The following is a 15,930-nucleotide window of genomic DNA, read 5'->3' as shown; positions in this document are numbered from 1 at the left end:
GGACCACCCAAGAATGAAACCATGTGTCTGAGACTGTTGCCCAAAATACTGCTTAACTCCAGCAGGCTCAGTGCTGTGACCACTGCCCTGGGCAGCCTGTCCCAGTGCCTGACCACCCTCTGGGTGCAGACCCTTTCCCTAACCCCCAGCCTGACCCTCCCCTGTCCCAGCTCCATGCCGTTCCCTCGGGTCCTGTCCCTGTCCCCACAGAGCAGAGCTCAGCACCTGCCCCTCCGCTCCCCTCGTGAGGAATTTTCACCCTATGTATTTACAGGTTATCATCATCATTAAGGCTTTCCTCCAACATCAGGAAGATACAAGGCATTATTCAAGCATCAGACATGGCAAAAAAAAAAAAAATCCCTCACTTAGCTTCTTTTCAGGTTCTGTCTTCTGACAAAAAAAATAGTTGCTGAGGAGTGTCAAGATGCCTGGTCTAGATGTGGCACCTTTCTGAGGTTTCTATCCCACGTGTCATCTGTTGATGAGACATGACTGGATACAGAGCTTATTGTCATGTAGTCAAGCATTTGTTCTTGCTACTATATGTGGTAGGCAGAAGGTGTCCAGGAGATACATGTGTGTTGAGAAGATTTGTCCTGCATCTCCCTCTCTCTTCTGCTTGTCCAAGTGTTTGGCTTTCTTTCTGCTGCAGATGCTGAGAAAAAAAAAAAAAAAAAAAAAAAAAAAAAAAAAAGAGAGAGAGAGAGAGAGGGGGGAGAGAGAGAGAAAATTCATTACTCCTCCAGTTCACTGGCCAGACCATTTGGACCATTTCCTTTGTGATATCTGTGACCATTTTTCAATTATTAGTATTTTTTCATCCTAACCCATTTAATGGCTCTTCCCCCCACCTCCCCACCCCAAGTTTCCAGCCATGAAGTTCCCCATAGATTTTAGCGTTTCCTTTGGAACACACCCATGAATTTCCAAAAACACCTGCCAAATTTGAATTTTCAGTCCACTAGAACATGGCCACAGAGGAATTATTCAGCCAGCATACGAGTGTATTCGTGACTTGTCCCTCTGTCGTGTGAATGGGGGATACCCCTACATTCACTGAATCCAGCATTGTTTCAAGATGTGATTCCACAGCGTCCCTTTTGGTGATTCCATTTACACTTCTGCTTGTTTTCCCCCTTTACTTGTGAGATGTTAATGTCTTAGCAGTTAGATGTTGGCTGTTCTAGCACCCCTGGAGACACTATAAATGTCAATACAGAATTATGTGGCTTCTAAGAGATCCTACTCAAGCTTGTGTAGTCTTTACATTATTGATGTTATCACAACAAAGCACATAAATAAATTATTGTCTACTGGTTTACCTCCATTATATCCCTTCAGAGTTGCTTCAAAATATGTCTTGATTTCTATTTTGGGATTAGGAAGCTATGACAAAGAGGTCAAAAGAAGGTACAGAAACATCCAAGCTACCAGTCGCCCTAATGTAAAAGGCACAAAAGAAAGGTATTTATATTAGTGAAGTGTAGAGTTAGGTATTTTGCATGTTGAAACACATTCCCAGGATGTTTTCTTATTGTAGGAATGCTGGAAAAGCCAAACAGAGATGATTAGTTTGGGTTTTAGTTTCCTTGAATTGGATCAGGTTTTATCGGCCTATGATAACTCTCCATCAAATTACAAGAAGGATTGGTCCAAGTTCAAGGTCACTGAAGCTAAAAGAAGTAACTCTGTTTGACTCCCTATGTACAGGGGAAGGCACTTTGAGGAAGTTGCCAGCAGTGATGCTTTAATTTTAAAAAGATGCATCTTTGTGTTACACTCTGGTGCTGCATCACTTCAGCAGGCAGCGTCATGGGAGCAGGCATCTCCATTAACGTCCTCTCCTGTTCAGTGTGCAATAGCTGCCTGGCTATCAGATTTTACAGATGGGGAAGATGCTGACAGATATTACAGCTCAGCCTCTTTAACCCAGAAGAAGAAGGAAGAGAGGAACATATCACAGAGCAAACTGCTGATGTGAAGGAATTCTACACTCAGCATTTGTAGAAGGCCTGGTCAATGCGAGCTGCATGGCTTCTTCCCACCCATCATTTAAATCACTCAAAATAAATGATCTTAAGGCTTGGAACACCTCACATGCACACAGTAGCCCCCAGATTTCCACCCTTTTTAATGCCCCACACCTCCTGCACAGTGCAAGCCACTAGCCAGTGCCTGATGGATCAGAGAGCAGACGCTGCTGGCTCACGAGGTCCCAGGGGAGGACAGAGGCCATGGCCCTGGGCTCACACAAGGCTTTGCTGCATGGCGTTTAGGAGGGGGAGGATCCAGCTGTGTGAATGCACTGCTGAGAGTGGCACTTGGCAAGCTGGGCTGTGCTAACGCTTAGACAAAGGGTAGTGACCTGGAAGTGCTTCTCGGACAGCCAGATGTCCGGCAGTGAGGCAATGAAAACTGGATTGTCCTGAAAAAATGCATTATAAGCTTGGTTTATTGCAGTGATATGCAGGAGTCAAACAAAACAGGGAACCCTGACTGCACTCAGCACTGTACAAGCACGGGTTAACAGCGATCCTCTGCTCTGATGAGGCTGTACTCTGTACAGAGAAGGCAGGTACAGCATGGGAAATGTCAGATATCAGGGGTACAGAGGAAAAGAAGGGATGACTAGAAAGGCAGAGGTTGTAGCAGACATAAAAGGAGGAAAAAGAGAATAAGAACAAGTAACAGGAACAAAAAGAACAAGAGAAGAGGGGGGAGACTTACTATGCTCCTCTCTCTCCCCTATTTTTCACATCACCTCTTGCTCCCCTGGTGGTTTCTTCATGAGGAAAAGGGGCATGAAGATGGACAGGTAGAGAAGGGAGGAGAAAAAAATTGAACAGAGGAAAGCAAATGCCTAAAAAATGTTAAAAAAAAAAAAAAAAAAAAGTTTAAGAAAAGAAAAAAAAAAAAAAGGCATTTGGCAAGCAGTCAGCAGGGCTGGGAGGTGAATTCCCACACTCAGCAGACGGTCAGTGCATGGCTGACCCACTCTGGAAAAATGTGTTTGTCACAGGCCACATGCAGGTGAGCCTGTTGCATTTTCAAAGCCTACAAAAAATTCAGATATGGATCTCCAGCAGTGAATTACTTGGTAACAGAGAGGGGGAAAAATCAGTTTTTCAAACCCTTGGCTGGCTCAAAAAGCCAGTATCTGTCACTGAAGTTGCCAATAGCACCAGGGGATGAGCCTTCAGCCAGAACGACAGGGCACAGAGGCAAACCTCCACGTGGGTCCTGATGTTTTTTTCACAGCCAATTCTGTTGGCTTCAGTGAGGTACCTTCCTTCACAGCAATGATTCACTGACTTCTCTCTCTGCATCCAGCTGCCTTCCCTGCCCCCGAGGCTGTACCTTAGCAGGTCTCTCTGGCCTCTTCATCTGGGTGCTTCATCAGTGGATTGTCACAGCCCAGTCTGATCTTTCCGTTCAGCCTCCCCTGAAGGGCAGGCATGGTGCTCCTGTCTGCTCACTGGATGATCAGTGTCACCCAGTTCTCTGGCTTGCCAGTTACTTGGAAGAACAGCAAGTTTTGGAAACGCCAAAATATATGAATTTGGGGTCAGTTTGTTTTCACCATGCACTGGACTCAGCCGGAGTGCACGTGCCGTGATGCAGTACAGCCACTAGCAGGTGTCGATGGGCAGCACAAATTCAGGAGGAAATACGAGATTCCTTGGATAATGGGAATGGCAAGGTTATGGACCTGGGCTGTTGATACCATTCTAACAAACTTTGCAACTCGGGAGAACCAGACACAAAATAAAACACTTTTCACAGTTCTCACATTTTATTTTCTCGGAGAGCGTTGGAAAGATGGAAATTTTCAGGAAAAAATCTTTATGCTGAAACACATACTTCCATCTTTAAACCACTTTTAAGAATAATTCACATCTACCTTCAGCTTGCAAATGCTTCATAGCCATGCCTTGTTGCCTGTCCTTACTTACAACCACGTTTATTTTGCTGTTGGTTTCGAGGGGGCAGGATGGCTCACAGCCACCAAAACACTGCCGTGGTGTGATTCTTTTCTTCCCTCGGCTCCCTGCCGAGGAGTGGCTCAGCTCGGGGTTCCTTCGGTCAGCAGCAGGATCCACAGACTCCAGTAAGCTCTGGGGTGAGGGATGTCAGCAGCCCTCCAAGGCTGACTTTTCATCTTTCAAAATTTGCCATGGGCAACTTTGTCCACTTCAAATATCATCTCTTTTCAGACAGCTCATTCCTAAGTCTCTTTCATCCATGCAGATGTCTTATTTTCTAACCATGTTTTAGAAACTTCAGTAGCAAGGAAGGAGATTTCTCACCCTGGGCTTCAGCATTGCCTCTGTGTTCTGCTTTTTGCTTTTATGGCTTTCCTTTCCTCTCCCCTCCACACTTCAACAACGTAACTGCCTGGAGATCAGCAGCATTTCTGCTTCGATCAAAGCTTTCATCTGGCCACTCAGACATGTTCTTGCTGTACGGAGCTCACATAAAGGAGAATCACTGTCCCAGCTGCTTTCTGTGAGGCTGGATGGCACCAGGAAACCTGCGGTGCCCTTCACCCCTCCACAGATAAGCAGGTCACTCAGTTTCTCAGGCTTTTTTTCCTACTCACCAGACATTCCTGCTGCTACGACATACATACTGAGAGTCTGAGCAGTGAACATGCATTGATCTTTACAGGATCAGGATCTGCATTTTTGTTTTTAAACTCCTATTAATAAGAGTAACTTATTAGCTCTGCCCCAGTGACCCTAGTCTGTCTGATACACCTGTGGCAGCACCTGATGTTTGCCCTTGATTCGACTGCTCTGCCTCCACACTAGCAAGATGCTGGCTCAGGAATCACTGCATGCACACACATCCCAAAATCATAGGAAAATAGGTGCTGTGAGCTGGCCTGTCTGTCAGGAAAGAACTTTGCATGCCTAGTTGTTCCTGTCAGAAGGCAATAATAAATCTGTTTTTCTTAGATTTATTCACCCAGAATAGTCTCAGGTAATTCTCTCACATGATGCTCTTCTGATTTCAAGGCTCAGGTGTTTTCTGGTAGAGGTGTGCATCCACTTCTCCTGCTGCAGAATTGCAATAAAGCGAAATTGTTTCATCTCTGTGTATTCCAGCAGACTCACTCAGGTGAGCACCACACAGCAATCCAAGCAGCTGCTTTTGGATGGGGGTTTTTTGAAGCAGCACATGGAGGGATGGATGGGTTCCCCCACACATACTCCACAAGACACAGCTGCCCTGCGTCTCCCTTCCCTCCCTCGCCTGCACTCTCACACATTCCCCCAGAGGCAAGGGTGCGAGTGACTGGAGATGTGAAAGTCACCTGATAGGATGCTCCGGCTCCCCTCTCTGCACAGCAAAAGCTCTCCTGCCTGCTGATAGTAGGAGCAACTCTGCCAGGCTTTGCTCTGCTTACCAGACTGCAGAGTCTGCTGCAAATGCAAAACTGAAATCCATCATTGCACCACGTACTTACCATCCAAGGGGCTCCTGTGTCTTCTCGCTGTCTGTTTCTGGGTTTCTCCAGACCTCTCTTCTCAAAAGCAAGGTCTGCTCTGCTTCCAGCAATGCATCCCGAGAGGTGGCTGTCTCGGTGGTATCCTGCTTTTGGTGTGTGGGCATTCATGGTCACATCCTTGATTAAAGGTAGGCTGTCTCTGATGCTAGTCTCTAAAATATTTTGTAGTCACTGTCTCTTGTTTCTGTTTCCCTGGAATCAATTCAATTTAAAGCTTCTGCCAGCTATTCCTGTCTTGAAACCTGTAACATTTTATTTTATATTTTAACAGAGCTAAAGCAACCTTAGTCTTCATGTTTAAAACTCTTCATTTTAGTCTGATAACTAACAGAGAAACTGTTTCTAACAAAGAAAAAAAATGAGTTCTTGTATTTTTGCTTGATGCTTGAATTTTGCTATTGTTTAAATAAGGCAAGTTAAATGTTTGCATGTTCTGTATGCACACATTCAATAGCAAAAACTCAATATATTTTGTTCTCTGTTGTTTGTGATCTGTTGCTGAATGTGCTGGGGTGATTTCTATGCACAGATCTCATGGACTTTCAGCAGGATTTCTGCTTTTAAGTCACGACACCTTTTCAGAAAGTTTCACCAAGAGAGAGACCAAGACCTTTGTGAATTAACAGTGTTTGCACTAGCAGGGCACAAGGCATTGTCTTAAAGCAACATCAACAGAATGGGGATCTGCTACCAAACTATAAAAATGAAAGGCCTAAATACTTGTCTGTTTCTGGTGTTTTATTTTAAAGCTTGTGTCTGCTAAGAAGCCAGTTGGAAAATTTCAAAGGAAACATGATTTTGGGCTTGGTGGCTTTAGTCGTGATATTATGTTCGAAAACTCATTTTCCCACGGTAGGGTACTTCTCGTCACATTGCACTGCATGGAGATGAGGTCTGAAAAGGAAATTGAAATTCACTTTTTGAAAGACACAATGCACAACATAAAAACAACCAAATTCTGCAGACATTCATATATCTTCTCTAGAAGTTGCAAAAAGGATGGAACAAAACATCAAGTCATAGAAGTTTTAGTATAATTTTCTTTCATAAATGAAAGTCATCAATAACAGGCATTTCAGCTTTTAATTGTGATAAACCCCTGAATCTGAGCTTGCTTTGTATTACCTTAGAGGCAGAAATGTCCTCTTCCAAAACAAAGGAAATAGTGGCCCAAGCATGAAAACAGTGCTGTATGTTTAGTCTAAGCACCTTCCCGCAGGACATCCGTTGAGTTACAGGCCTCTGTGTCCTATTTTGGATTGCAGGTGCTAAGTTATAGCAGTGTGTTGAAACAGCAAAATCACTGAAGAAAAGTCATTTTCTGAGCTGGTGTTGGCAGAGCTCACACTATTTAATCTTTCCATTTACAATTAAACCTTTTGTCTTGAGCATTAGGAAAATAGCTATATCAGATTTGGGGTGTAGCAGATTTCATACACCTCCTTCCTGCTAAGCCATTCAGCCTGTCCTGTACTGATTGACATTACAGTTTTAATCTGCTTCTTCCCAAAGAACAGTTCTGTATTACAAAATTCCTGTTTTGTTTTGTTTTGTTTTGTTTTGTTTTCTCACAGAACTAAAGAGCTGGACTTCCTTCAGAGCAGAAGGAAGCTTCTGTGTCTTGATACACAGGGGTGTGCACAGGAACCAGAAATAAAGCATGGAGTAGCATGTTATTTAACATCCTTTCCTCATCCTTACCTCTGAAGTACCTGTTCTTTGTCTTTATGAACCCAGATACCGCAGCCTGCGAATCAGAGGAACGCCTATTTCATAAACTCTTCACCCACTACAACCAGTTCATCAGGCCGGTGGAAAACGTGTCTGATCCTGTCACAGTGCATTTCGAGCTGGCCATTACCCAGCTTACAAATGTGGTAAGTCTGACTGCAGCGTGCTGCTGAGATTTGGACACGGATGCCAAACACACAAAGTGCTAAACAGCAGACATCGTTGTAGTAGTTGCACCTCCAGCTCTGTTAGCTGACGTTATCAGCTGTGCATATGCGTGCATGATGAGACATTTGCCATTCTGTCAGCCGAGTCACTTCAATTCCTCAAACAAGCTGTTCAAACTGTACAGATTGGCTCCTTCTCTCTGCCATGTCAAATCCCTCTGCTCGAGGCAGCAGCCCCTGGCATCTGCAGCAGCCGTGCCAAATGTTCAGGACCACTGCACAGAGCCAGCCCACTCCAGAGACACCTGGTTGTGTCCGTGCTGTGTAACGAGCAGCCCAGTTCTCCCGTGGGTCTGTGTCTTTTCCTAGTCATCCTGAGAGACAAAATCTTATTTTTTGCATGCTTTTTTTTTTACATTTTTATTCAGTTTGGTTGGTTCAAAATAACATAAGGGATGTGCAAGCTACTGGTTTGGAGCATGGAGCTGGGTATGTGTTGTGTGATCTGGGGTGCACCATATAGCAAGCAAGTCCTGGCCTTGTTTCATCCATGCGCCCTTCTGTGGGGTAAATCATCCAAATGATGAACTCAGAGGCTGAGTTTGAATTCTGGGGGTTCTTGAGTCCATAATGATGTGACAGACAAGCAGTGAGGAGCAGCCAGGGTGACAGAGCTAAGGTATCTTGAGAGTATAAATGCAGGCATTGAAAGTTGGTGGAGGCAGCTCTCACCTGTGGAAATTCCTTGGTGCAATTATTTTGTTTCAGTGTTGCAGGTCACTTGACGGGTTTCAATAAATAAATAAATAAATGGAAGATCATAAGTAAACTATTTTTATTTTTTTTTCAAGAGTCATGATTTTTTGGTCCTTAATCTTCTGTATTCAGGGCTGAAAATTCTCAGCACTTTCTTCACCCTTTGTTTTGTAAATGTCTTAGAAGTTTTAATCCTGCATGTTTAATTATTAAGAACTACTCAAAGCAGTATTCTCACAGATACTTTCTTTGCAAATGCCACCCTGCATTCATATATTTATGTAATCTGAGTTTTTCAAACTACCTTTAGGCTGAAGACTTCTTAGAACTGGATCCATTTTTTTTTTATATATATATTTGTGCCTCTTGCAGCTCTTTCATTATTCATTGCTGATTGGTGATAGCAGAGAGTGACCGTAATCACAAGTTTTCAGTGCAAAAATGGCTGAACTTAGTGCAGGTTTGGTTCATCTGCTCTAGCAGCTTGCATAGAAATGCAAGAACTGCACCATAGATGTCATTTTCCTTGAATTTTGACCAGTACTGTGCTATGTAAACAGAGCATTTTGAAAACTGAATCCAACAAAACACATGGACACCAGCACACCCTTTCTCCCCTGACACTAACAGGGTTAATTGAAAGATTTCTGTCTTCCATGTACTCAGGCCCCAGGCACACTGGTGTAGGTCTTTGTATGCCACACAAATGTGTGGCATAATTTTTCAGTAAGGCCTTAAAAATTATTCAGTAGAGCTGCAGATGTCTGTGTACAATAGGTAATTCCCCTGAAATCAGCCTAGCTCTGCATATTTATCTTTCACAAACCCCCCTAGAAGTAGCCTATAATCCTCCTGAGAGTCACAGGTATCAGTTAATGTGGAATTCTTGTTTCCATTTTTATCAGAATAAGTTGTGGCCATCTCGGCATACGGTAAGTGATTTGTGAGTGAAGATGTGCATGTCTGTATTTCTTTCTAGGATGAAGTCAATCAGATTATGGAAACCAATTTGTGGCTTAGACATGTAAGTGATTGCATTTTATTTCTTATGTACTTTGCATTAAAGTGATGAAACGTGTGTTACCTTGTCAGATCTACAGAACAAGAGCTTGTTTTGTAGTAAGTGTTTAAAGGTAGAAACAAGAAGTTACATTAACTAAACTCACATTAGAAAAAGTGATTTCTTTATTCTTATTCCCAAGAAGTTGCATCTCCAGCTTTCATGTCTGCTGTGTTCCTCCAACTTCATTATTATTGGTTCATCCAGGAAATTTAGCTGAATTTGAGCTGGATTTAATAACTTTAAGGAGTGATTAAATATGAGCCTCTGCAATCCTAGGTCATATCCATATTCAAGGCTCCAACCAAAACATTTTTTGAGCAAAAGCTACATGCCTCCTTTTCTCCCGTTGTTTTTAGTACTCATACATAAAAAAAGATCCTTAAAGAAATTAAATTGCTGAGAGAAACGAGCCATCTTCCACCAAAAGCAGCTTCCTTCAGCACATGGTTGTGGTCCACACAAAGTTTTCTGGAAAAGCTCCTGTAATTACAACCAAGACCTTCAGGGCAGACTGGGAGAACATGGAGCGTGGCCCAGTGATATGGCGCTAGATAACAATGAAAGCGAGCTGTTGGGCGTCCCTATGGTAATTCACTGCCCCTCTAGAGCCAGTGACATCCCCTGGCCATGGCTACCTGTCCGTGTGTGTATGCAGCTCCCTTCTCACCCAGATGCTGGTCTCCTTTAGTCTTCAGGCTCCACTCTAGTAAGAGCAGCAGCAAGGCCTGAGTTTCCTGTTTGTGCCTGGGAGGTAACAACATTGCTGCTTGTGGATGTGGAAAGCCAGAGGAGAGATCTCAGCTTGTCAGCAGCTGGTAGCTATTGATTTCCCAGCTCCTCACAGAGAAGGAGATAGCAGACAGCACTCACCGATGTCCAGTGTTTCTCCAATTCATGGACTTGCTGTCTTTTCAGATCATTGTCCCCTTCTACACATGCTTCTCTTTCAGTCCTTATCAGGACTGATATATATATGTCACTTATGAGGAAGATCTGTGAGGCAGATACTTGCTGATAGCAGATGGTTTTAAAATCCTTTTCCTTTCTTCTTTTAGATTTGGAATGACTACAAATTGCGATGGGATCCCAAAGAATACGATGGAATTGAATTTGTTCGGGTACCCGCAGATAAAATTTGGAAACCAGACATTGTCTTGTACAATAAGTATGATGAACAATTTTCCATTTTACCCTTTCACTAAAAAGTAGTATCTTGCAGTATCCGTGAAAGACATTATTTTTCTTTCATGGTTCTTTTCTTTTCTTTTCCTCATTTGTCTTTCTAGTGCTGTGGGGGATTTTCAAGTTGAAGGCAAGACCAAAGCCCTCCTTCGCTATGATGGAATGATCACCTGGACCCCACCAGCTATTTTTAAAAGCTCCTGTCCTATGGATATTACCTTTTTCCCATTTGATCATCAGAACTGTTCACTGAAATTTGGCTCATGGACCTATGACAAAGCCAAAATTGATCTTCTGATCATTGGTTCCAAAGTAGATATGAATGACTTCTGGGAAAATAGTGAATGGGAAATAGTTGATGCTTCTGGCTACAAACATGACATCAAATACAACTGTTGTGAAGAGATCTACACAGACATAACATATTCTTTTTATATTCGAAGGCTGCCAATGTTTTACACCATAAACCTGATCATTCCCTGTCTCTTCATCTCATTCCTTACAGTGCTGGTTTTTTACCTGCCATCTGACTGTGGTGAGAAGGTGACTCTTTGCATCTCTGTGCTGCTTTCCTTGACTGTCTTTTTACTGGTGATCACAGAAACCATCCCGTCCACCTCTTTAGTAATACCCCTCGTAGGTGAATATTTGCTCTTCACTATGATATTTGTGACCCTATCAATTGTCATCACCGTGTTTGTCCTGAATATACATTACAGAACTCCAACCACACACACAATGCCCAGATGGGTAAAAAACGTCTTTCTTAGCCTTCTCCCCAAAGTGTTGCTGATGCAGCGGCCTCTGGAACAGCAGAAAAAAAGCATCTCCAGAAAGACCAAGAAAGGATCAGCCAGTACCTCGGGCAAATCAAAGCACAGCAAACACAAAGATAGCAAACTACACAAGGAGCAGCAGTGCTGTCACTGTGATAAAGCGGCTGAACTCACTACCACCAAAAGAAGACGACTGAGCCACCAGTCGTTGAAGTGGATGGCAGAGTACACGGAGTACTCCCCAGAAGTGAAGGACGTCATTAGCAGCGTTCAGTTCATCGCAGAGAACATGAGGTCCCAAAATGAAACCAAAGAGGTAAGGGAGGTTGTCACCGAGGCGGGCACGAGGCCACGCTTGCAGCATCCCACAATAAAACAGCAAGTGAGGGCAGAAAATTGTGATGCAGGGAGACCAGCTCAAGGGTAGCAGAGTTGTTGTGTCTAGAGAAGAAAACCTGGGGACCTGTGAATTGGTCAAAGTTTGCTACAGAAAGGGGAGGAGCCAAATAACCCACTGTGGATGGAACAAGAAAAAATATTTCAGCTGTTCCTCCTCTGTCTATGGTGGATAATTCAAGCAGCAAGGCAGTTTTAGATTAGATGCATGGACAACTTTCTGGGTAAGAAGAGCCACTGCTGTGGGGGTCATGAGGAACGAGTTTTGATCCGCAGGGGTTCAGGCAGAGTTGATTTTGCCATGAGGCAGGAGACAGATCAGGTGAGGTTTTTCAAAGTGCCTTCCAGCCCTACTTCTGTAATTCCTCAGAAGGAACTGCCCTTCTGGGGCTCGTGAACTCTGCAGCCCTGGTGAGCAGTGACACCTCTTTTCTGTGTTAGCAAGGGAACAAATACATTTGGGGACTGCTTTTTGAACAGCAGGGCTTGTCTAGCTGCACAGAGTTTTGTTTTGTTTTGTTTTTCTGGAAAAGGACTGTTCACAGCTAGCGGTATATTTGGTAGATATTGCTTTCAGAATGCTGTTGCCAACACTTAGTTTCAGTCTTCTCTTCTCTTCTCTTCTCTTCTCTTCTCTTCTCTTCTCTTCTCTTCTCTTCTCTTCTCTTCTCTTCTCTTCTCTTCTCTTCTCTTCTCTTCTCTTCTCTTCTCTTCTCTTCTCTTCTCTTCTCTTCTCTTCTCTTCTCTTCTCTTCTCTTCTCTTCTCTTCTCTTCTCTTCTCTTCTCTTCTCTTCTCTTCTCTTCTCTTCTCTTCTCTTCTCTTCTCTTCTCTTCTCTTCTCTTCTCTTCTCTTCTCTTCTCTTCTCTTCTCTTCTCTTCTCTTCTCTTCTCTTCTCTTCTCTTCTCTTCTCTTCTCTTCTCTTCTCTTTTTTCTTCCTTATGATTTGACTAATTGTGGCTTCAGCGATGTGGTATTTCCAGCCATGGCATGGCAACCACATTGTGAAATAAAAGTTTGGCTTGGGGGGAAGACAGCTGAATAAAAGCAGGCATCAGATGAATAAGGCCAGACCTTAAATAAATAAATAAATAAATAAAAAGGAGAGGGGATTTAAAAAAGAAAAAATAGATTTGGCATTTGAACTAATGCATTAGCTTGTGTGAGGTTATAAATCTTTCATCCTGCCTGGGATTACTGTCATAGAAAGTGATGCACATTGGAATCTTAAGAATCCAGGGCCAATTCCTCAGGTGTAAACACACAACTAAAAGCAGCTCCAAGAAAGACTGTCATGCACACACCCACCAAGGCCTCACGAGGAATAAAAATTCCCCAACACTTCAAGATGTTTTTTTGAAGAGTTTTGAACTGAATGAAACATTTACCTTTGATCTGTCATTAAATTCTTGCATTTGCTTTTGAAGCTTTTAGATGCTATGTGAAGGCAAAATCCATTTCAAAATGAAATACTGCTGTTATTTCTGTCCTATAGAACAACACTGACATTTTGTGAAAAAAATTATTCACACACATTCTTTCTATAAAAGTCTTTGTTGGAAATCAGTACAAATTTATGCAACTTCAATGCAACCCAAAAAAATCATTTTTTCCCCCTTGAAAAATGTCCAGAAGAGGTTTCATCTGAAAACGAATAACTTTGAATAATGTGTTAATGTTAAGGCCTGATGACTGAACTCATGGGTGAGCCCAAAGCAAAAGACAGCAGTTGGTCAGCACAGAGGAAGGCAGTGACTGAACTGAGCTTTGCTTAGTGCCTATACCCTATACCCCAAATATTTTGCTAGACCCCAACATTTCAGCCCTGTTTTCAGTGCCACAGCAGCATAAAATATACCCACGCACTGCATTCAGCTGCTTTCTTTGAGGCATTCCAAATAAGAGGAGACTTTGTGTGAAGGAGTCCAACTAACATGCCACTTCGATTGTACAGCTCCCGATAAGTCTTTCACTGCCAGTTATGCTGATTTGCGTTTTGCAAACCTCTTCTGCCACATGCAATTGTACTCTTAGTCTGGCGTGTGCATCAGCAGCTCTGTAGCTTACCTTTCAAAGCATGCTAAGGATCAGAAGCAGGATTATTAATATGGGGAAAATCCTCTTTTTGTTAAAAAAAAAAATGGAGGGGGGGTGGTTGTTGTCAGGTAAGCACTGAGGAAGTGATTCTGCAGGCTGCTTCTGCTTCATCCAGAAACACAAAGCCATATGGGTGCTATTGTGCACGTCCTGTATAAATAAATGCCCTTTAAAAATTGTGACAACCTTTACAGCATCAGGAGTTCTTGCCGTGTTTTCTTTCACAAAAAGTAAAGCAGCAGCCTTTTGGAGGAAAACACCAAGAAATTGGGAAAGTGGAAGACCCCTCAGCAGAGAACCCTTAACCACTCGCTAGTTTTGTATGAGTGAAGGCTCTTCTGAAGTGGTCCTCACACACAGGTACAGCTCAAAGGGCAGCAACTTCACCAAGTGTGGCTGTAGGGTGTCTCTCTCAGAGAGATACAAAAATCACTCTGGCTTGCATAGCAGGTGACACTGCTGTGCTCAGTCAGGGCGCTTGCTTTGCTGAAGTCCATTTGTCCCCTTTGACAAGTCATTTGAGACTAACTGGAGTGAGAGGGGGGCAAATCAGGCCAGAACAGCAAATTGTCTCTCATGTGGGCCATCAGGCCACAGAGGATCCTCTGGCAAGATGCAGCTGTGGTGATTCAGCCTGCTGTGATATCAGCTCACTCTGCACCCACCAAGTGACCAGGTCCTATTTGCCATCTCAGTCACAGCTTGTTGGCTTGCCAACAGACCTGAAGACTTAGAAATAATCAGTAGGCTAGGACAGTGTTTGATGTTCTCAGCCAAAATTGGTAAATATGGATAGCAAATCAGCCCCTCTAAAGACACTGCAACAACCATAAACACCACAAGCAATGTTCTTGCCTGTATGTGTGTCCTTCCCCATGTACAAAAGCACAATGGGCATTTCTACCAAATAACGTCAATTCAAAATTTTATATTACATGTAGTTTATCTTTTTTCCTTTTTTTTTTTTTTTCCTATTACAGGTGGAAGATGATTGGAAATACGTGGCTATGGTGATAGACAGAGTATTTCTCTGGGTGTTTATAATCCTTTGTGTGTTTGGGACTGCCGGGCTCTTTATCCAGCCACTAATAGCAGATACATAACTTGATCCAGTGCATTTTATCCACTTTTGTTCTTACTTCATTTTCAGTCCGGAACTGTCCCAAAATTTCCCTCCACTCACATCACTCCTGTGCTCAGCCCCTTCTCAGCACCCAGCCCCAGCGGGGAGGAGAGAAGCAAAGAGACCTTTGTGCAAGCACCAACCCGAAGCAGAATGAGAAAAGGGCTGGAAACAGGAGATGACCATGTGGTCTTGCTAAGGCAGAAAGGCTGGGGGTTTTGGAGTTTCTGCCTGTCTTTCTCAGCAAGATCAGCAGTGGGAATTGCACTGAGGACCACAGAAGCAGAGTGAAGTTATTGAGTTTCTCCCTTGGCCTCAGTGCAGGGGGGCATCAGGACAGCTCAGGCACTTCTGAGCGCATCACCCAAAGAGTAATGGCTCTGCCTGGCTTTGCTGCTCTCTCACAATTCTTCCTCAGCACTGACTTAATTTGTGTTTCCTCTGTATTTCTTCCCTTGTACAACACCCAGTCTCCAGCATGGCGCTTAGATGAGATACCACAGCCGTACTGATGGCACAGATGCTCTTCATTGTGTCACTGTGACAGGGCAGACAAAAGTCCAAATAAAAGTACAATCAAATATATGTTGTTTACAGAGTAATGCATCCACATTTGAAACCTACATGTCGCTAAGATTATTGAAAACCAGTTCATCTGCTGCTTACCTTCATAAGTGACCAAGGTCCCCTTTATCTCCTGGTACTGAATACCAAATCCCATGGTGAGCACCAGCAGGATTCACAAGCCACATTTCTTACAGCAGCCCAACAGTAGTCCCAGTCCACAGGGTCTGCTGTGAAAACTCGTGCTTGCTCAGGTTCAGACATAAGCCCTCTAGGGAAGCATTTGTCCCCTGGTAGCTACTCATCGCAGACAGAAATGGCTTAACAGCATTGAATCACAGAATCACAGAATCACAGAATTTCTAGGTTGGAAGAGACCTCAAGGTCATCGAGTCCAACCTCCAACCTAACGCTAACAGCCCTCCACTAAACCATATCCCTAAGCTCTACATCTAAACATCTTTTGAAGACTTCCAGGGATGGTGACTCCACCACTTCCCTGGGCAGCCTGTTCCAATGCCTCACAACCCTTTCAGTGAAGAAGTTCTTCCTAACATCTAAC

The 15,930-nt window shown here is 43.5% G+C and overlaps 1 protein-coding gene and 1 long non-coding RNA gene across 2 annotated transcripts; one reads left to right on the top strand and one right to left on the bottom strand.

The window, feature by feature from the left end:
- Nucleotides 1-230: 230 nt before the first annotated feature.
- On the bottom strand, nt 231-5,532 carry LOC116501025. The gene is made up of 3 exons (XR_004254360.1): nt 5,474-5,532; nt 1,326-1,442; nt 231-658 (listed from the first exon to the last, which is right to left on the bottom strand). It is a non-coding gene; the product is annotated as an uncharacterized LOC116501025 (long non-coding RNA).
- Nucleotides 5,319-15,389, top strand: CHRNA6 (cholinergic receptor nicotinic alpha 6 subunit). Its single transcript, XM_032206388.1, has 6 exons — nt 5,319-5,643; nt 7,253-7,392; nt 9,149-9,193; nt 10,288-10,397; nt 10,519-11,506; nt 14,662-15,389. The coding sequence occupies exons 1-6, from the start codon at nt 5,565-5,567 to the stop codon at nt 14,782-14,784; spliced, it is 1,485 nt and encodes a 494-aa protein (XP_032062279.1). The 5' UTR covers nt 5,319-5,564; the 3' UTR covers nt 14,785-15,389.
- The last annotated feature ends 541 nt before the right edge of the window (nt 15,390-15,930 follow it).

This window comes from Aythya fuligula, chromosome Z, assembly GCF_009819795.1.
Source record: "Aythya fuligula isolate bAytFul2 chromosome Z, bAytFul2.pri, whole genome shotgun sequence".
Lineage (NCBI taxonomy): Eukaryota > Metazoa > Chordata > Aves > Anseriformes > Anatidae > Aythya > Aythya fuligula.
Note: the sequence above shows the minus strand (reverse complement) of the source record. Positions and strands in the feature narration are given on the sequence as shown.

Excerpts from the sequence above, each read along its gene's own strand:
- CHRNA6 (XM_032206388.1), top strand. The coding sequence starts at position 5,565 with ATGCATCCCGAGAGGTGGCTGTCTCGGTGGTATCCTGCTTTTGGTGTG. Across the intron at positions 7,393-9,148 it reads TTACCCAGCTTACAAATGTG|GATGAAGTCAATCAGATTAT; the intron begins GTAAGTCTGACT and ends ATTTCTTTCTAG. Across the intron at positions 10,398-10,518 it reads GACATTGTCTTGTACAATAA|TGCTGTGGGGGATTTTCAAG; the intron begins GTATGATGAACA and ends TTGTCTTTCTAG.